The sequence below is a fragment of the Harmonia axyridis genome, chromosome 1, assembly GCF_914767665.1.
Source record: "Harmonia axyridis chromosome 1, icHarAxyr1.1, whole genome shotgun sequence".
NCBI lineage: Eukaryota > Metazoa > Arthropoda > Insecta > Coleoptera > Coccinellidae > Harmonia > Harmonia axyridis.
The window spans coordinates 81,726,219-81,748,327 of NC_059501.1; the positions used below are offsets into that span (position 1 = coordinate 81,726,219).

The window sequence follows — 22,109 nt, forward strand, 5'->3', positions numbered from 1 at the left end:
TTTTGGGAATTATTGTTAAGCAGAGGAAAGACAAAATAAAAAATTGGTAGCAGTTGTAAAGACTGCTCTTTTGCTAAACGACATCAATTGGCCTATGAATTGCAAGGATTTCTGAGAAAAATTGTTCCAGCCATCTTCTACCGTCTTTCTTCAATAAGATTCAAGAATTCGATATTGATATTCTGATGTCTTTTGAAACATTGACTTGTCTTTTACCTCCGCATATGTATATGTATAATATCACTTTTTGAAAGGAGTTAAAAAAGGGGGTGCATACAAAAACCCTGTAAGTGATACATATATTGTGTTTGGTGAGGATAAGATTGAAGATTTGTCTCAACCACAACAAATTGCTGAAAAGTTCAAGGAAGTAACTCCTGCTGATAAGAAGCCACAGGCAATCCAATCACTTCTGTGGCACCAATTGCTGAAGAATCAGAAGATAAAGAAGTTGATGAAACATGAGTTGAAGATAAAGATGTTGAATTAATCATGTCTCAAGCAAGTGACATTGTGTCTTATTCCTGCACATGTCTGTAATACCAGTTTTGAAAGGCGGTGAGTTGCCTTTTAAGGCTCATTTTGCAAAGCAGAATGTCAAGATGATATTAGCCAAGTCAGCGCTTTCTTGAGCTTTTTACTGCAAAGCCACACTTCGAAACATGTTAATTAAGACTTCCTCAGATGTAATTACCCCTCCTGTAATCAATTCACCTCTAAATCCAACAAATCCTAGATTGTAAAACAATATACCACCTCTCTTACAGTCTAGCTTTCACAGCCCTGGGTTATTTCATCCAGAATTTGAAACATTGAACTAGATAAACATTTCGCCGGAGATCCAAGTAAATATTAATTAAACTCGCAAGTTCCATAACCGCGTTTAAGCGATTGAATATCTGACAAATTCCGCCCGCTCCAAAACACACGAAAGATAATAATCGCATCCAATTAGAGTGGAAGCAATCAACATATTTGTGAAACAATTATTTGTTCATTCAGTGTGTTGTGTTCTCATTAGGGGGAAAAAGACATGCAACCTCAACGTGTTAATTGGGGACGCGCTGAATTGTTTGGACGTTGGATTTCGGGAATTCGCGGAGATCCTGGCTATGCGATCTGCAGGATTATTTTTAGGACGATGGAGTTTTGCACTTTGCGGATAATGTGTCGGTAATGATAATAAGGAAATCCAACCATATAGTAGAAGGAAATCCAATACTCTAGTAGAATTTAGGTTAGGAATAACCCATTGCGAAAATCCAGCTACCTCAAAGTGGAATCGATCATAAAAAAAATATTAAAACTAACAAATTCCTAGTCAAAATTTCACACTATTTGTGGAATTAGTTGAAGTTATGTCGGAAAATGTGCTATTATTATTATTATTATTTTCTGTTTTCTATTTAGATTACGAAGGGAAATGTGCTGCCATCGAAGGTGAGGAGCGATAGTCCATTTCACTATTTTTAGAATTTAGATCTATTATTTATTATATCCTATGGCATCTAAACTTTTAGAAACTACTGAAACCTGAAGTATCCGATGATAATAACTCAGTAATTTGAAAAACAGGTAAAGATTCTCTTGAATAAGGTTACTTTAGCTATCAATTGAAGAAGTAACCAAAGAAATGAAGTCTTGCGATCGTTTAAATCTATCTCTTCTGGATAATTGTATCAATTCTATCACGAGAAGAAGAACATATGATTTTCTATTAACCGAAAAGCACTTGTAGATCGACTGAAGTTATCGTCAAGCCACTCCTCTCTGTATAAAACAATAAACTATTTATATTAATTTGGAGAAAACCTGTAGATACTTTTCTGTAATGAAATAATGTTTACATATCTAAAAATATGTTATCAAATCTTGTCAATGTTGCTCTGTTTTTTTTTTCAATTAGTAAGGTCTGAAGATGGTCTCTTGGAGTCGACAAAGAGGGTTTTTCTCCTCCTTCAACTTGTTATAACTCCAATATGAGATGATGGATTACGATAGGTATTTACCTATGGTGAGGTTGCTATTAGTGAAAGAACGTGTCGAGAGTGGTTTCAACGCTTCAAGAACAGTTATATTGACGTCGAAGACCAGCATGGTGGTGGAAGGGAGAAGGTTTTCGAAGATTCAGAATTCAGAAGGATTCATGATCTAGAATTGTGTCAAACGCAACAAGAATTGGTAGGATCATTGGCAGTGACGCAACAAGCCATTTCAAATTGCCTGAAAGTCATGGAAGTGATTCAGAGTCAAAGAAATTGGGCGCTGTACGGGTTGAAACCGAGAGATGTTGAACGGCGTTAGTTTGCTTGTGAACAGTTGCTTGCAAGGCGAATATGTAAAGGATTTCTGCATAATGTGTTGTTAAAACCGAATGAAACAATCATAGGCGATCGTTATCAAACGAAATTGATGCGTTTAAGCCGAGAACTGAAAGACAAACGGACGCAATACAATAAGGGACATGTTGCGAAAGTGGTCAAGATATACTTGGGAAGGTTAAAATGAAAAGTCTTACCCCACCAGCCGTATTCTCCAAACGTTTCTTCCTTAGACTCTCACTTTTTGCGATTAATGGCACAAGGCCTTGATGACCTGCATTTGCGGTCTTATGAAGAAGTAAAAAATTGAATCGCTTCAAAAGATGACCACTTTTTTCAACGCGGGATTGATACGCTGTCCGAAAAATGGGAGAAAGTAGTGGCCAGCGATGGACAATACTTTGATTCATAAATGTATAACCAGTTTTTTACACTAAAGCCTCGAATTTTGGAAGAAACGTCGGAAGCAAAGTTGTACGCATATGTAGTAGAAAAGTTTAAGGACTGAAATGGTATGTATATCACAAAGGATTTTATTTAATGCTGTGAATTTAGGTTTTAGAACACAATCTACAATCTCCACCTCACCGACTATAGAACAAAAAACCTCCAACAAAACCTTAACCCAACAACTTCATAGAAGATGTTGATGATCTCGCCATCTCTCCCGTCACCCTGAACTAAATCCATCCTACCCCTACCCGATAACGCAAGATGCATGCACGAACAAGAAACCCGAAGCAACAAAACCAACCTCCACCAGAAACCTTCTTCTTGCTCCTCGTCAGTTCTAATGGACCAGAAACAAATTTCCAAGGAAATCCTTATGCGATACCGAACAAAAACAAGTCTCAGTTTTCCTATCTCCGGATACAGTGGGCTGGTTCTCGCTCAATTTGCCGAAGCTTTGGCTGTGCAAATTCGGCGTGTTACAACATTAGCGAGTTGATTAACGAAATCGCAAACGTGTTCATTTCGGGCCGGAGCGTGTGTGTGTGCGCCCCCTTATTGGATACGAAGTTCGCCCGCTAGATTTCGGTATTAATGCGATAATAATCGATGCAAAAAGCGTGTGGGGTAGGCCTTGGGTGTTCCTTTGAGGTTATGGTAGTTGGGGTTCTTGCAAGGTCGTTTAATCGAGTCGATTGTTGAGGCTCGGTAGTAATTACGATCGGTTCTGATTGGCTGGGCTGAACTTTGAGTTAGATTGGACTAGTTTAGCATCTCGCTGTACGTTGAATTGTTTAAGGGTACTTGGTCAATGTTAATATTGTTGATATTGGTAATTCAGTGTCTGGAATGGAGAAAAATGTTGATTTCTAGAGGAATGTACAGTGCATCCCATTTTGGGTGAGACAGCCAGGTTTCTCGCTTGTTATTTAGGATAGAGCCTTGCGGTTTTCACGTTCCTTTCCTACTTTTTCGTGAAACTCAAGTTGGTCTAATCAGATTGTGCATAACTGTTTCCGTTCAAAAGATACAGGGTGATTTTGGAAATTGATACTTTTCGGACCCCTTCTTTATCTCCGAAGTTATTAGAAATAATGCTGAGGTAAAAACTACGTCTGAATCAGAATTCTGCGTAGAATCCAGTGGCGTACTCAATATTTTTTTTCGGAGTATGGTTTTGAAGATTCAACACAAACTTATGTTTTTTTTTAATGAAACACCATGTGTATCATTACTTCGTTGAATTCGTTATTTTTTTCTCTTCAAAATTATATATGACACTATGTAGAAAGGATGTTCAGAAATGTTAAAAAAACACTAAAATATCAAATAATGATGATTTTTTGTTAATGGGCAATGGATTTTTCATGGAAAAGAAGAATCAATAATGATAACAATAATTTATAGCGATGACAGCTAGATCAGATTGGTTTTTTCCCTCCAATGCCTACTTGATAAAACAATGCTCCCAAATGCATAGTAGCCATAATAACAACAAGGATGTTTGTGTCATCAATGACCTACTGATTTTAAAAATCGAAAGTAATAATCCTCTTATTGAAACATAGAAAATTCATGGCCCATTTACAAAAAAATCATCATTATTTGACGTTTTAGTGTTTTTTTAACATTTCTGAACATCCTACCTACATAGTATCATATATCATTTTGAAGGGAAAAAAATTACGAATTCAACGGAGTAATGATATATAGGGTGTTCCATTAAAAAAAATATAGGTTTGTGTTGAATCTTCAAAACCATACCCCGAAAAAAAATATTGAGTACGCCACTGGATTCTACGCAGAATTCTGATTCAGACGTAGTTTTCAGCTCAGCATTATTCCTAATAACTTCGGAGATAAAAGGAGGGTCCGAAAAGTATCAATTTCCAAAATCACCCTGTATCTCTTGAACGGAAACAGTTATGCAAAATCTGATTAGACCAACTTGAGTTTCACGAAAAAGTAGGACAGGAACGTGAAAACCGCAAGGCTCTATCTTAAATAACAAGCGAGAAACCTGGCTGTCTGACCCAAAATGGGATGCACTGTACTTTTTTCTCCAACTTCACAAGAATATGTCATGAAACAAGTGTATGAGTGAGCTCTTAAAGCACGCTGAGCCAAGTGACCTGTGAATAATTTTCCTTGAACGTCGAATGGTACCTGCATTGATTGTGTAAAGCCTCTGACCACGAGCTGGTTCATTGCTGTTGAATCGTGGCCAGAATGTTTTTTTTTTAGTATTTCAGTAACTACACATATGATTAGGTTGAAATTTTGCACGTTGTGATTAGAATCAGAACTTCATACATTGTGTTTAATTTTGTGTTGGTAGTGGAATCCCACCCTTAATAATGTTTCTAAGAAAAAAAAATTCAATATCTCTATGTTAACAGATCCTATTAACTCGAAATTTGGCACAGCATTTCAAGCCTCATGGAAAATTTTGTGTCGAGAGTGGAATCACAACTGAAGAAAATACATAAAGAGGTCTTCGAAATGACATGGATCATCAAATAATAATGCTTATAATAATAATGAGAATTACAAATTTTAAGTAAGGACGAAATTTGAACTAATATCTCAAAGGTGGATCTAGTCTTCCATAAAATATCCTCTCAATTCTTGCGCTGTTGAACTGGAACCACCAGATTCTGTTTGAGCATGAATGATGGCCCTGCAAGTCTTAAGAGGCTGGTGAAAGATCAGGTCCCCAATTTTCTATGAGAAAGTTTGTGCAGCTTACTGGGATGGAATCATAGTATTGGAACTATTGTTCATGGTAGTAGGTCAGCTTTGGTGTTCATCAGGAATCATCTGCTATATTCAGGAGGTGCTGAAAGTTCTGTCTAACATACGGACACCCAAGAAATCATTTTTACAAAAATCGACATCCAGTATCACGTTGAAAACAATCAAGTCGATTTATTGTCTCGGCCCAAAATTTCAAATGTAATGATAGGATTTCCTTAACAGAAACAAAAACTCCATCAAATTTGCATGAAAAAACCTGAACGTTGCAAAGCGATAGTTTCAGGCGTTCTGAAGTGATGGCCGAAAGAAGATATTCTTCAACTGATGCATTGAAAAACTAAATTGTGTCTTCTTTCGGCCATAACTCCAGAACGCCTGAAGATATCGCATTGCGACCTGCAGGTTTTTTCATACAAATTTGATGGGATTTCTGTTTTTGTCAGAACCTAAAGACACAATTCGGTTTTTCGCAATGCATCAGTTGAAGAATATATTCTTTCGGCCATAACTTCAGAACGCCTGAAACTATCGCTTTGCAACCTGTAGGTTTTTTCATGCAAATTTGAAGGAATTTCTGTTTCTGTTGAGAAAATCCTATCATTACATTTGAAATTTAAGAGTAAAATGAACAAAACAATGACTTAGCGCCCCCATCGAAAGCAGCAGAAACAAATTTATCATGAGTATATTTTGTCCTCAATCAACAAGATATTATCCTTCAGATGAGATTAATTTGCTCAAAAATGTTGAGCCAAACTGAAGTTACAGGCATTTCAATCAGTCAGATTTCTCCCTTTCACCTACCCTTATTTGATGTCGTGAAATCAAAAGTGGCAATTCAAAAAGATAGAGAATTTTCCAAGGATTACAGTGATGATATATTTTGTTCAACTTCATATGAAACATTTTCGAGTAAAATTCATTTTTCTAGTTGACGGTAGCTATTACGCCCCTAGCAGTAGAGATATGAACTTCAAAACAATTTACAGTGTGTTTTCTTGTACACTTTAGTGGCAAAATTTTTTACCGCAAGTCTCTACGATGAGTGGATCCTGAGATATAGCTGCTTACCACGCGTACCCACGTATGTCCACCCTGTACACTCTTTATGTAATAGCATGTGCCAAGATAATAGCAAAAATCAGGCCCAATCTTCTCACATTGTTTAACTGACAGCGTGAAGTCAGCTGCGCATCACCGTCAATACCGCGATGATTCCAGGAGCTAACTTCACTCTGTCAGTTAAACCCATTAAACCGCAGCTGTAAAGAACGTTCAAAAACCGACTTACCAATAACGGTGAGGTTGTATCTGATGCTCCTGGTCTGCGCGTTCCTGAAGTCCACTCTACACCGGTAGACGCCCTCGTCGTGCCTGCGGATGTCGTCGATGACGAGTTTGGCCGGGCTGGAGCCGGTCCGGAAGTAAGCCCTGCTCCCGAACACTTCCGGCGCCGACCAGTGTCTCGCCTGCGAGAGTGGCTTGCCCCGCACGTCGAAGCTGGAACAATAGGGGGGCATTGTTAGCGCCATTGTCGTCGCTCTCTCGATGGTCAGCGGTTCATTCGGAGTGAGCGGGGACAACAAAGAGGAATTATATATGGCGGGCGGGGTCCTTTATGAACCGGCCGCCCGACCGATGGAAAATTTAATCTGGGGGAAATATAAATAAATTATTGCGCGCTGCCGGTGCGAGCGGGGAGCTGGGGAGGGGGGGAATGGTCGTTTGGGGGGGGGACAAGGGGGTCTGCTATGCGATTATTATTAAGATGAATTGGTGGTTTGGAGTGATGGTGGAGGTTTATGGGATTTTGGGGTTTTGGAGGTGGCAGGGTGGTGGAGGAGAGGGGTTAGTGAAAAAATCGGTATGTTGGGAGTTGTGGCGTGTGAATGGGGATTGTCTCGTTATTAAACCACTGGCGTAACAAAACCAACTAGTTTTGAGTGCTCTAGTATTTTCTAGAAATTTTTTTAATATATGGGGAGTGTCTTTGACTTGTCTCTTGTACCTATAACGATAAATGTTCTGCAAACTACGAATCTGCAATAAAAAACAGGAGATCGCATTTGAATTTCCAAAGTTAACTCCCGTACCTCCACAAGGGGAAATTAAATGAAAGAGATTCTAGCATAAGTGTACTTCCCCCTCAAAATTACCAACCTTCCATCTGAAATATATTCATTTTCGAAATTTTCGACTGATTCACAATTAGGGGAATGGGCAAAATCTCATCGAAATTGGTAGTTCATTGTCTCTCGAACCATTTGGCCAATTTTAGCAATTTTTTTCGATGTAGCTTGGCATAATAGTTCAGATATCTTTTTTTTGTAAACAGGTCCTTTTGCTAGTATAAATGTCTATAATTATGGATTGAAAAATCATTTCAAACTATTAGATTAACCTAACAGATGAAAATCGTTATAAAATTCAATTCTGTTCTTTCATTAATCAATAAATACAGGAATTTTCGGAAGAAAGGATTTTTTGTTTTTGTTCTCACGAAAGGGAATATCTTGTAATGTTCAGAGAACATAGTGGGATCATAGAGAAAAGTGAAGAATTGGGGCTCTACTTAAAAATCTGGAGGTTATATGCTTTGGGGAACACTCTCTAGGCATACATAGAGAAAGTTAATACTAAATCCACATTTAGCAGGGGATTACTTATCTTCAATAAACTACTTGAGAAGACCAAATATTGCAATAGTTATAAAGAATTTAAAAAATGTTTAATGAGTTATATTTATGAAGAATTTGATTAAGTTTGTGGATAACATTTATATTGTTTTCAATAGCCGAGTGCTAAATAAAGTTTATTATTATTATTATATTATATGTAAATTACAGACATTCTGAAAATCATAAAACGATCTATCCTCTTAGGACTGTAAGGAATTACTGCCTAATCCAAAATTCACTAAGAGAACTAATAAAATGGCATTTAAATTTGCAGAATCCAGAACCTTATACATATATTGTAAATTTTGAATTTATAGAAACTTTAAAAAGTCTCAACAGACCCGGGAATAGATTCATTTCAGATGAAGGTCACTCACCTAGACTCAGCAGGAATAAAAATGGAAATTACCACTAAAAAATATTCTCCATCAGATGGGCGTAGCTATAGGGAAAGTAAAATATCGTTTTTATTGAATGTATCCATTTTGTGCCTAATCTTCTTATAGATTTTGCATGTTTTCACTTCGATTCGATAATAATTGTGTCATTCGATGATATGGCAAAGAACTTCAACCACAGTGTTGCTTGTTTTCCATGGTTCTCAATTATTTTCTCTATTCTTGTTACTCTTGACTATAGAAAAACCAAAGCCCTGCCTACCAGTCGATGATTGTTTGTGAACCGAATTATTATTAGTCTATGAGACTGACTTGCAATAATACGAGATCAATCAATTTCTCTCTAGATAATTATTTTGAAGGTATTTTTCACTTTTGATATTATGTTTCATTTTACCAAAGGGTGTTGACGATTCTGAATATGTTTTCTATTATAGATTTATTATGTCCAATCAGTCAATTGCTAGCAGTGATAATGAAATTCGAAAGCCAACGGAGTTCGAGGATCCAACATTTTTAGTGAATTGAATTATTATTCATTAGTCTATGAGACTGACTTGCAAGAATACGAGATTCAAAGAAGCAATTTTTCTCTAGATAGAAATTTTAGAGGTATTTATGCACATTTTTCATAACATTTACATTTGATTTTATGTTCATTTCATCAAATGGTGCTGATGATTCAAAATATATACTCCGTTATAGATAAATGATGTCTAATGAGTCAATTACTTGTGATGATGAAATTCAAAGTTAAGGAATGTAGCCATAGGTGAGTACTCAGAATAATAATTATTATATGTTGTATATTGTGAGTGAACTGAATTATTAGTAGTCTTTAACACTTCAAAAATATGGGATTCACGTGAATCAATTAATTTCTCTCAAGATACTTGTTAGTCATTTTTGAGGTATTTCATGCAAATTTTTCATACAAGTTACAATTGATTATATGATTCATATTATCTCTGTTATAGTTTATAAGAGAGATATTGAAAAGAAAAGATATCGAAGTTCTAGGAAAAGAATGAATCGAAACGAATTGAAGTTTATAATGACGAAAAGCTCTTCCACGTTAAAGAATAAAGCCATCAGTGAGTTCTTAGAACAATTATTATAGGTAGTAAGTTCATTCAAGGAAAGTAATTCCTTCCAAATTCCAAATATAACGTAGATAGCTCCAATTATGAGAAAAGAAAAGTCTCTTTTTTTCTATTTTTTCTTATGGATTCTGGAACTAACTAATACTATGAAATTGAGTGTATATGGTGGATTTCCGTCCACACCTCACTGCTATAATTCGAAAAGTTGTTTTTGAGTGCAATTTTTGATATGTTATAGTCCAAGTCATTCTGACCAAAAAGTTCAATAAGCAAAAGTTTAGACTAGTTTTGGAGCTAGACGCCCCTGAAATTTCTTATATGTTCTCCAATGAATAAATGAGAATTCTCAAAGGCCACTATCGTCAAAACTAGCAAAAAAAAAATTTGTGCCTACTGAAGTTTTTGTTTGAAATGACCCGGACTATAACATCAAAAATTCAGTCAATTTGACAGAAGGCCACTTCATCTAATGAAGTGAGCGGTATCCTCTATTGTTAATCTCCCTTGAAATTCTACTGATTTCCTTAGTACGCCAGTTCTCCACAGCTATGAGGCGCCAACCGAAATTTATATATTTGCAACCACGCAATCCTTTCTCTTCCGGAAAAACCGGAGGCTATGCGATGTTCTAATTTAGCGAAGGGCTCATTCTGCATCCCCGTCACGTGCAGGGGTCGTAAATAACGGTAGTTTACAGCTTATCCATCGGGCTTATCATTGGAAACGGAAGATATTTATGTTTTCATACTACGACGTTGATTGGATCCGGGGATTCCGAGACCGAGGCTTCTAATTAGGCGGGAAATTTCAATTGGCAGCTGAATGCGCGGAGGCAATAATCTATCTGACGAAAACGATGATTTATAATTGATGAGTACACTGTGAAATAGAATAAGAAAATTAGAAGAGCGTTGCGTGAAGCCAGGAGCTTTTTAATGATACTTCTTTCTTGCTCTGTTCGAGACCGTAGAACTATCAATAGGAATGTATTCGAATTCGATGAAGAGGCCAACACATTGGCAAAAAAAAGCATAAACTTATTTCGTTGGCTCGGAACTTTTCTGTGGTATTGGTAAATATACCTATAAGAAGGGTTTCAGGAGATGGAAGAAACCGAAAAAAAAAACACTCTGGTGATATCTTCCTTGGTTGGATCATTCCAAAAGTTTCAAAAGTTTTGACACTGCGAGATCCAAGAAGTATCTGGATCTCAGTTAGAGTATGCTATTCCTTACAGGGCATTGTCGCTTCAGGAAGCACCCCATGAGAATGAGTCTAGCAGAACATGATGAGTGCAGATTCTGTGGAGAGAGGGAAGAAACTCTGGATCACCTGGTGGTGGAAAGCCTCGTCATCACTTTCCAACGCTAAATCAGCTTTGAACAAGAAACTTGTAGAAGTGGAAGAAGTGATCCCCTCGAAGCCATTCCAGATATTGGAGTTCAGTTTAGTAGAACTCAAAGGTTTTAAAAGTAGAAGTTTAGATCTCTTGGAGTTCTTGGAAATATCCTCAGCTCAAAAACAAAATTCTAAATTGTGAATGATCAATTCGATTTCCGCCTCTCTTCACTTTTAAAATCTAGTAAATAAAATCTGTAACTTAGTTATTTATATGTACTGATATGTATATTATTGTATATTCAGTTTTGAGAATACGATGGAACATGCATGTCAACAAGATTTTATATATTTTTATTAAGAAATGTGAAACGTACAGTCAAGTGTCTCAGTTCCTTTTCTCTATTGATATTGACTTATGTTTCACTACGTGATGAGTGAGGAATAAATTTTGGGTTCCATAGGACTGCGACCTAATGGTCTATTGTGCCCCATCACAGCTATTCTCGCCATAACGTGATCTTCAGCTCGCATTTCAGTTTCAGAGTTCTAATGAACTCCAATGGCCTCTTTGAAGCCATCCTAGATAGGATGGCTTCAAAGAGGCTTTCCCATTTATACGAGTTGCTTGTCTAGAGTAGATTTTGGGTTGGCTAACGATGGCCTGGCATTCCATCACCTTCGAAGAATCTGCAGTGGTCATTTTCTGCTAGACCCATTCTCAAGATGTGTTTCCTGAGGGGAGAATGCCCTGTGAGGAATCCAGTTAGAAGGTATAGTATATCCTTGTTAAGATCTAGATACTTCTTGGATCATGTAGTATCAAAGTTTCGAAGAAACTTTTTGGAATGCTCCAAACCAGGAACATTCCTACAGAGTGTTTCTCTTCCGATTTTTTTCCATCTTCTGAATTTTTTCCGGAGGTGTTTTTGTCTATACCACAGAAAGGTTCTAGGCCAATGAAAGGTGTTTCTTCTCTTCATCTGGGGAGTGTGTTAGCCTCTTCATTCCCTTTTATTCCCGAATGTCTAGGTGGCGATGCCTTCGCTCATCATCAAACATAATCCTGACCTACAAAAACCCCTCTATCGATTCCAGGAACAACACGAAACAGAGTGAGCATAGCCTCCTTTCATTTTCCCCAAATCCAGGCCTCTCAAATCGCCGCCACATCCCGTATTCCCGACCTAAACAAGGCCAATTTCCCGCGGGCAAACCGACACGTCCATCCGCCAAAGTAGGCCACGTCTGCCCCGGCCGATATATCGGAATTCCTAAACTGCCGGACCCGATGAAATTTTGAAGGCCCCCGGTCCGAGAAGGGCCAATCCCGAGAGGCCTAATATGCATAGCGGCGGCCAAATATGCGGCCGAATCACGTAGGCCTCGAGTAGTTTTACGTTCGACGCCGTTCGTGTCGAGTCGTCGTAAACGTTCTGTTTTATCGGGTTGAATAAGAGGGGAGGGGTGTGTGAGGAAGCGTTGCACGTCGTGTAGGAATCTTGAGGGGGTGAAGGGGTGATTTTATAGATGGCTGGTGATGAATTTTTATGGAGATGCTTGGTTGGTTTAATATTTTGTTGAGTACCAACGGGCTGCGAATTCAGATGAAGTTCTCGTAGATTGCTGTGAGGTGTATGCAAAAAACATGAATGATATGAAAAACATCTTCCCTTTGTCGTCCAGAGGCCGTGAGAGCACTTTTTGGCAGAAAACTCAGACAATAAAATTTCACAAGGCTCTATTAAGGACGGTTACGTTGGCCATAGATAGGAACATAGATCGCTTCTGGTGCGCCATCAAAGATGTGTGTTACTTGGTGTTGTCTTCATTGAACACGGTTCTTCTCCTAATCGTCAATGATGGCCTCTTTTGTTCGATAGAGACCTCCAAATGGTGGGCAGAATTGAACGTTTCAACATTGAAGAGCAGCTCATAGTAGAGTATTCCCTACAAATCCGACCAAACACTCAGTAACATCATTTTGACCGTCGGTTTTGGCTTGGTCACGGTATGAGCCACTTTTTTGGTGTCCATCACGATCTCTGTTGCTTGATATTGTTGTAAGTGACCCATTTTTCATCTTGAGTCACCATCCACGATTCGCAGATGGAAATACGTTCCATGAGTTCTTCTTTGCATCCGAATGGGTAGCACCCGAACATATGTAACTTTTTTTTCAATCCAGATTTTTGCAAATGGTTTAAAACGATTTATGATCTATGTTCTGATCCTGGAAGATGCTACGACGACAAACATGATGGTCTATCTCCATAGTTACCATGATTACATCTACGACGATGGGCATACCAGAGCGTGGTGAATCATTCACTTCCAATACACCAGAATGTAATCGCTTTAACCACTGTTGTGCAACATGAACTGGAAGATTATGAGCTTTGTATACATCTTCGATTGTTTTGGTCGCTTTTGTTGCGTTGTTCCCTTTCAGATAGTAAAAATTTAGAATTGATTTGTCCGAGACCTCTATGCTCAACACTAAATTAGATTCAACTAAAGGAGTTCGTTCCAGTGCAACTCAATGACCTATTGTCCCCTCCATTAGGGCTATTCTCTCCATGAGGTATTCTACTGCTCGCCTGCCAGTTCCAGAGTCCCAATGAACTCCAGTATCTAGGATGGCTCCAAGAAGGCTAATTCCTCACTTCTACAAGTTTTGTGTACAAAGCACGTTTTGCGTTGGCTAACGATGGCAAGACATTCCGTCACCAGGTGATCTGGAGTTTCTTCCACCTCCCCACAGAATCTGCATTGTCATTTTTTGTTAGACCCATTATCATGAGGTGTTTCCTAAGGCAACAATTTTCTGTGAGGAATCCAGTGAGGAGGTGTAGTGTATTTTTACTAAGATCCAGATACTTCTTGGATATCGCAGAGTCAAAGTTTAGAAGGAACTTTTTGGAGTCTTTCAACCAGGAGGATTCTGCCAAAGTGTTTCTCCTTCGATTTTTTCCTTCTCCTGAAACTCTTTCTTATAGTTTGCCTACGCTTTATCACATTTCTTATAGTCTCTTGCTAGTTTAATTTCTACACATCTTTCTATTACAAGTATCTCTGCCAGTAAGGCACATAGACATCGGCCTAACGATATTGAGCATTTGGTACCAGTCCCAAATACACCAGCGCCAGTCCCCGTCGTGGTTTTGGAACCATCTGGGTACAATTTGATGGTACTTTTTTAGGAATTGGGATTTAGTGGCCAGTATTCCCGCCTGTCACGATAGTCCATGGTTGAAGTATTAAAGAAGCGTTAGTAGTATACACTCACATCTTCACAACGTCGTATCGTATGATTCGATGTGACCAATAAAGAATGACATATACGTAGTTGCAAAAAATAGGCGCGATACAGATACAATCTTACTTTTTCCGCAATCTAATATGAAAATCTTCTGAGATTCCCAATAATCTTCATTTGAAACTATAGGCTAGTCTCAACCGGATGTTTCGTGTTCAGTCCTAGTTAGTTGCAACCACTCCCACAACCTAACCTCACAATTACCCGGACCAGACCTAAACCATCCGACCAATATACTGCAATCAAACCGATATTTCTACCCCGAACAACCCCCCGATTTCGAACGCTGAAATGAAAGGTTCGCGAATTATGCAAATCGATTCAATAACCCGACTCCGCATAAGAATCGACTACACGTGTTCTTAAAACGCCGCCCGATGGAAAATCACTTAAGCCCTGAATTTATCAGGGACGAATTAAGCCCCCCACTAACAACAATAATTCCGGCACTTACCCTTATCTTTGCGCGATAAAATTATTACAAAGCGAAAGGACGGCGGGCCTAGTGCGGGGGCTGGAGGGGGGTTGTAGGGGTAGAGCCAAGGGGGTGGGGGGTAGCCGATGGCGTGTTTATAACGCCATGCAAATATGATGGACATTAAGGTGGCTTGGAGTGGTCCGGTGTTTCGGTTTATTATGCAGGTCGGTTGAATGGGTTTTTGGGGATATTTATTGCCGATTTGTAGACGGGGGTCCTATATATGATGTTGTAAAATTATTTGGTAACAGGGCGACCGGTAGAATTTGCATCTGAATGTGTGATGTAAGGGTTATTTTTAGATGTTTGTGTTCAGAACGTTCATTTAGGTGCAATGTCTGTATTTTTGTTATTTTCAGGCAGGCGTGGTCTGAGACCATAAAGTTCAAAATTTCATGTTGATTGGGTAATAAGAACTATAAAATTCAATCTTTATTAATCCCGTATATCTACCTACACATACCAAGAGTATCCCAAAAGAAACCTCAAAGGGATGCATATTTACATCACTTCGTACAGCCAGGCCACACTGAAGTCCCTGGAATCATATTACCAGGGGTGTCTACTAGACTGTCTCTACGGAGTACCGTAATACAATAAAGCAACTGGCCAGAGGCAATGAAGTACCTCTAAGTACCGAGGCATTGTGGTTTAGGAAACGAGAAAGCTGATGAACTTGCAAAAATCGCATCAAAGTTTACATCTGTTCATCTTGAGCCCTTCTGTGGGCTTGGAAAATACCAATACAAGACAGCGGTCCAAAAATGGATGAAGGAGGGACAATAGAAAAACCCTCTGGAGGAATACTCCGGCTCTTGCTCAGGCAAAGGAATTTGTGGTGCTTTCACCGACTTCGGTTAATGGTGGGACTGTGGTTAGGACACTGTCGGTGCAAATATCTTTTGTGGGTAAGTGGTCAGCAGATGGAGATCTGCTGACTGTGGAAAGAAGGCAGAAACAGCCGAACACGTAGGGTGCAAATGCGCGGAGCTGACTCGCCTCAGAACCACTCATATGGGACAGTCAGTTCTGGATACTGACGAAGAAATAGCCAAGGCTCCTGAGGCTGTTCTATCGTAATACACCAGAGTTTTTGCGATGATATTTGTAACAATGGATGAAATATGGCTCCATTATTTCACAACGAAGTCTAATCGAGATTCAGCCGTGTGGACTGCACTTGATGAGCTGACTCCAAATAATGATAATAATAACTTATCTTCATTTGTACATAATTGGTACATCTACTGAGGCGAGGTTTAGCTTATAGCTATTTTTACACCTAAGCTCAATACAAATTACCAACAAAAAAATACATATCTAGAATAATTAACAAATATAATAAAGAAACCCTATCAACCTACTCTTAAAAACTCTAACAGCCGATATCTGTCTCAGGTCCGTGTTCAAGCTATTGTACATAACGATATGAAATGACGCGGTATGGCTAAAATGTTGAAATTTCTGACAGTCCTGCTATGCATAGTCGCTCTCTCAAATTACTTTATCTTTGAGATACTGAGAGGATGAAGTAGTGACAACCTCAAAAACAAGAGTCAAAAAGGAACAGGCTAGCATCACTCGATCGCTTAGTCTGGGAGAACTCACGAGAGATGTGTTCAAACTTTAAAAGGCCACTGACGAGTGTACAGCAAGTATTCTGCACTATTTTCAAACGATCCAAAGCGTGGAAAGAAACAACAGTCGGCTGGGAAGGTTATGCTACAGTATTTTGAGATACGCATGGTGTAATATTCATCTTGAAATGCAAAAAACCATCAATAGCGAATATTACTACGAAGCGTAAAGAAAACTGCCTCATTTCAAGAAGAATAAAGTGCTGCTTGTCACAAATCAATGAACACGGTGGCGAAATTGCATGAATTGGACTTCAAATTGCTTCCGTATTCTCCAGATCTGTTCCTGTTCACAGACCTCAAGAGAATACTCGCTGAAGAGAAAATTAGCGCTGATGAAGAGGTTATCGCCGAAACTGAGGCCTATTCTAAGGCTAAAGGCAAATAGAACTATAAAAAGTTCACAGACCTCAAGAGAATGTTCGCTGAAGAGAAATTTAGCGCTGATGAAGAGGTTATCGCCGAAACTGAGGCCTATTCACAGGCTAAAGGCAAATTAATCGAACTATAAGAATAGCATCGAAAAATAATATGACGCTATAATCGTTGTATCATCCTCAAAGGCAATTATATTGAAAAATAAAATAGAATTTCATCGAGAGAACAAGACAGAGCGTTACTCATTTAAGCAATAAAACGAAAACCGACGCCTTCGCCATTCTGCAACCCCGAATCCCGTTACAAAACATCTGTATCTTCGCAAATAAAGCAACCCCGGCTTTGACCTCCTGAATAAATGAATAAACAAATCGATCCTGATGCGAAAACCGAGAGCTAAGACTGCGAACGTCCCGTATTTACTCAGGGACCCAGATGGCCTGAAAAAGAAGCTCAATATCTATAAATCAACTCGTGTGATCTCAGAGAACAGAGCATGGCTGTCAGGTTAAACCGAATTTGGGGGTAAATAGTCGTCCAGGGGATGGAAAGTGAACTGGAGAAGAAAGAAATAGGGGTCTCGGATGAATGAAGTAACAACATTTTTTTTTTCACGTCGCTGAGATATGATTTATGGAGTTCTAGATGTTTGCTGAATAAGGTATGGGATTCTGGATAGGCTTTCGGATTGGAACAATGACTTCATTCTTAGTCAAGATGAATGGTTGTGACCTACTCATTGTCGACAGGAATTAAGAGAAAACGAGAGCAAGTGGAAGATCTATCAGAAGATAGATCTTCCACTTCGACGTAATATCAAAGATATAGAAATATCTTTGATATTATGTCGAAACTGAACAGATAGATATGCTGAAGACACTACCAAGGTATGTTACAAATTAAATGATATAATAAGGCAATAAGGTGCCTGCTATTTCGTTTGTTTGTCATCTTGGGTAGAGTTATGCGGTACTGATGATCTCTAATAAGGGTGAAACCTGTATATCGCTATTCTCCCTCGATGACATACATTCTCCTTAGGTTACTTTCGATTATGATTCCTACGTAATAGCGTGGAAATCTTCTGTCTGACAATGGTTATGTTGATGGCATTTCACTGATACATTAACCAGATAGATAATTAATATCGTATGCTGTTATTACACTTTTGGAAATTGTACTTCATTTTCTTTTCCAAATATCAGCCGTTTCATTTATATTACCCTTAATAAGCATTGCCGGACATAAGTTCATAAGAAAAAGCCTACATATTTTTCGGCGTACCCCAACCCTTTCAAAAGTGCTTGAAATTCCTCTTATATTCCAAAAAGGCATATAAAAACATTCAATGTTCCACTTCTCCCCAACAACCAGTATTTCACGATTGCAAAACAAGGCTCCAACTGCGCGATCAGAATGCAAACTCAAAAGTGAAAAGCAGAGTCCCATTGGACGTCAAAAGAATGAATAAACTTTCAATTGGAATACGGTCGTGTGATCATCGCACCGTACAAATATCGGTGACTGGATCCGGAATGATATCTCATCGGAATTAACACGGACGTGTTAATGTATTGAACGAGAATTGATGGATCCAAACGGTGCGGTCATGGCCTACCTGAAATGGCAGCGGGAACTCCATAAACTTCGTTAGGGATGTCGAAAAAAGTTTTTTCCGATTGGATGTTAATAGGTGGATTTTCTCCGGGTTTTCCTGTTTCCCATTATGTTGACGAGGTTTACGGGCTCGAGGAAAGTTGCTAGAGGAATTTTCGATCAGAGTTTCCATTTAATTTTCAGTTGTTCCGGAATGAAGTAGGGAATTTTGATGAAAGGATGTTTATAGCTTTGCCTAGAATCAAGGAAGTATTGAATAAATCTTCTGTAAATCGACAGTTTCAATAAATAGTCGAGTCAGAAATGCCCCAAATCTAGCTTGGGCTTCAATGAGACAATCGAAATAATGAAGATAATGTTATCATCAAAATTTCAATGGACTTTTCTTATGAGATTTCTATTCTTGAATGAACTTGCATGATTTTATTTTCAATTGGATTCTACAACTTATCGGTATTGAATTTTGACATCCGTGTCTTTGTAACAACTCCATCATTTTTGTGATCGTCTGGCGACTTGTGGGTCAAATTGACTTCGAGGTATATTCTGTAAATAATTGACGATTTCAAAAGTCTCATATTTGTCGAAGAATAGTTAATCCGACGTTTACTGTCCAATACTAAAGGGTGCGGCAGAGCTGACTGACGAGTTTCAAAGGGCTACTTAAAAAAAAAATGGTAAGCGTTAGGGAAAAACGGTGGTATTCATTCGAAGCAGTAGGAAATGAAGTTTTTCTGCTCAAGTTTTGTAAACAATATCACTAAGATGGCGGCCGTCAGCAGCGACACACTAATGCATTCGATTTTGGAAGTTGACGACCGATTTTCGGCATATCTCGAGTGGTATGGCCAGATTTCTTCGGTTATTCGCAGGTTGAGTTCAGGCAGGGTGTGTGGACGATGTTTGAAGACCTCATCTTTGAGGTGGCCCCAAAGAAAATCGCAGAGGCTAAAATCTAGTTAGCACGCTGGTCAACCCACGTCCATTCTCAGTGAGACCAGTATCCCTGAGAATAGAATATCTGTCTCAAAACAGCTAATGAAGTTCGAGCTGTATGGACTGTAGCGCCACCCTATTAGAACCACATGTCACCCAGATCATGTTCGTCAGCAAGTTCTTCCAATTCAGACCGTAGGAAGGTTTTCAAAATTGACACATAACGATGGAAAGTAACTGTGACGCTGACTTTTCCTTCTCGAAAAAATAAGGGCTTCTCACTCCGAATTGAGACACAGCACAACAAACTGCGACTTTAGGTGAATGGAATGGTCTTTCATGTAGTTGAAGAAGATTACATGCAGCCCAGAACTGGAAATTTTGCTTATTCACTGTTCCAGGAAGGTGAAAATGTGCCGCATCACTACTGAAAAAAGTTGCTCTTGGGGAGATCCACTGAATCATTTCTTCAAAACGATTTTTGCGGTTCACATAATCAGCAGCACTCAATTCTTGAACAAGCGTGTTTTTATACGGGTGGAATGATAAATCCTCATGCAGAATCCTCCTCAAAGATCAGTGTGACGTTCCCAAAGTTATTGTATGCCTCCGTGCAGAGCGTCTTGGTGAATGTTCGACTGCTACTCGAACAGCCTGCAAATTTTCAGGTGTTCTTACCGTTCTCGGTCGTCCACGTCCTTGCCCTCGTCGTGTACTTCCTGTTTCCTCGAGTTGACGAGACCAAATTTTGATTGTGTTTGCAAAGGGTACTGCAACTTTGACGAAATGCCGAAATGGAGTCGAAATGCTCGCTAGGTCGCTATCACAAAACGGTTATTTTCGTAAAACGTGCAAACGCAAAACATCGATGCACTCTGGTCCAAATCATGATGCTGACTAAAAACTACTGTCTCTAAGGAACATACAGACCCCTTCAAAACCTACCTGCCTCTACCACATCCCGAGCAATGACCTGTTAAAACTCGTCAATCGGCTCTGCCGCACCCTTTACTATGAATTAACTAGGTTGACCATGTTGGATGAAATGTCTAGTTCCTGGAATTGTCAGAAGAGGTAATAATAATTCAGCGTTTGTAATACAAAACATTGTGAATTCATAAATAACTATTGCGGAAAAAAATCAATGAACTATCGACTGAGTAATTTCCAGATATATGAAAAAATCTCTTCCGATTTCCGAATTACGGCCTCACAAGATTTCCCGCATCCGTTTCCCCTATGTATAAACCTGAGAGAATCGATGAGACGGCACGAAGATTCTCATTTACGCCGTCCTGAAATTTATGTGTGTACACATTTATCTCGCCGCCGGGGACGCTAAAGACGCCGTACTTTCGACGCGAATTGTCTCCCCACCTATCGTCGACGGTATTTCTTTCGAACGACCGGCCCGAATTTGTGGACCATTTCGATCGCGCGAGCTGTCGATATGACGTTGCGCTAGGTTCTGGCAGATTTAAGTGACGGGTTCCTAAAGGGGGATTCCATCTGAAGACGTCGGGTTTAGCACTCTGTTTCAATGATATTTTCGCGAGATCATCATCAGTGTAACACTCAGTATTGCTTGTCATATAAAGGGTGTCTTTTTTAGAGCTATCGAACTTTAAATTGCAATAAAACAACGATGGATTATTCGATTGACATGAATTTTAGTTATCCGCAAGATAATCTTGTAGCATTATATTTTAAATATGATTTCTGGCATATGACCGCCACGGCTGGCTCGGAAGTAGTCCAATCTGGAAGTCCAATTTTCGATGACTTTTTCCAACATTTGTGGCAGTATATCGGCAATAATACGGCGAATGTTGTCTTTCAAATGGTCAAGGGTTTGTGGCTTATCCGCATAGACCAATAATTTTACATAGCCCCACAGAAAGTAGTCTAGCGGTGTTAAATTACAAGATCTTGGAGGCCAATTCACAGGTCCAAAACGTGAAATTAGGTGGTCACCAAACGTGTCTTTCAATAAATCGATTGTGGCACGAGCTGTGTGACATGTTGCGCCGTCTTGTTGAAACCACAGTTCCTGAACATCATGGTTGTTCAACTCAGGGGTGAAAAAGGTTAGTTATCATGGCTCTATACCGATCACTATTGACTGTAACGTTCTGGCGATCATCGTTTTTGAAGAAGTACGGACCAATGATTCCCCCAGCCCATAAAGCGCACCAAATAGTCAGTTTTTCTGGATGTAACGGTGTTTCGACATACACTTGAGGATCAGCTTCACTTCAAATGCGGCAGTTTTGTTTGTAGACGTAGCTATTCAATCAGAAGTGCCCTTCATCGCGAAACAGAATGAAATGGACGTATTGCGCGATACGTATTCCACACAGAACCATTATTTTCGAAATGAAATTGCACTATTTGCACGCGTTTTTCAGGCGTGAGTCTAATCATGATGAACTGCCAAAGCAAAAGGAGAATAAATCACTTGACAGGTGTCAAATCGGTTGCTTTCTTGAACAGTAATGCCAACTTAAAGTTATATACCTCGAAAAAAAAAACACCCGTTACATACACCTTTCATCACTGTAATGTATTTGAATTTGAGTGCTACTTTGGTCTTGCGTACTCTTGTGTGTAGTCGGGTTCAGGGTAGATGCCCGACATGTTGGCAGTGAATGTCAAGACTTGTAACGTGGAGGATTATTAAATTGAATGTTAATCATCTA

The 22,109-nt window shown here is 39.1% G+C and overlaps 1 protein-coding gene across 1 annotated transcript in view; it reads right to left on the reverse strand.

The window, feature by feature from the left end:
* LOC123671426 (neural cell adhesion molecule 2) overlaps positions 1-22,109 on the reverse strand; it is a 412,137-nt gene that overhangs the window by 96,891 nt on the left and 293,137 nt on the right. Inside the window, exon 4 of the mRNA XM_045605279.1 lies at positions 6,820-7,028. Coding sequence (XP_045461235.1) covers positions 6,820-7,028 — 209 coding nt within the window. The remainder of the gene's footprint in view (positions 1-6,819; positions 7,029-22,109) is intronic.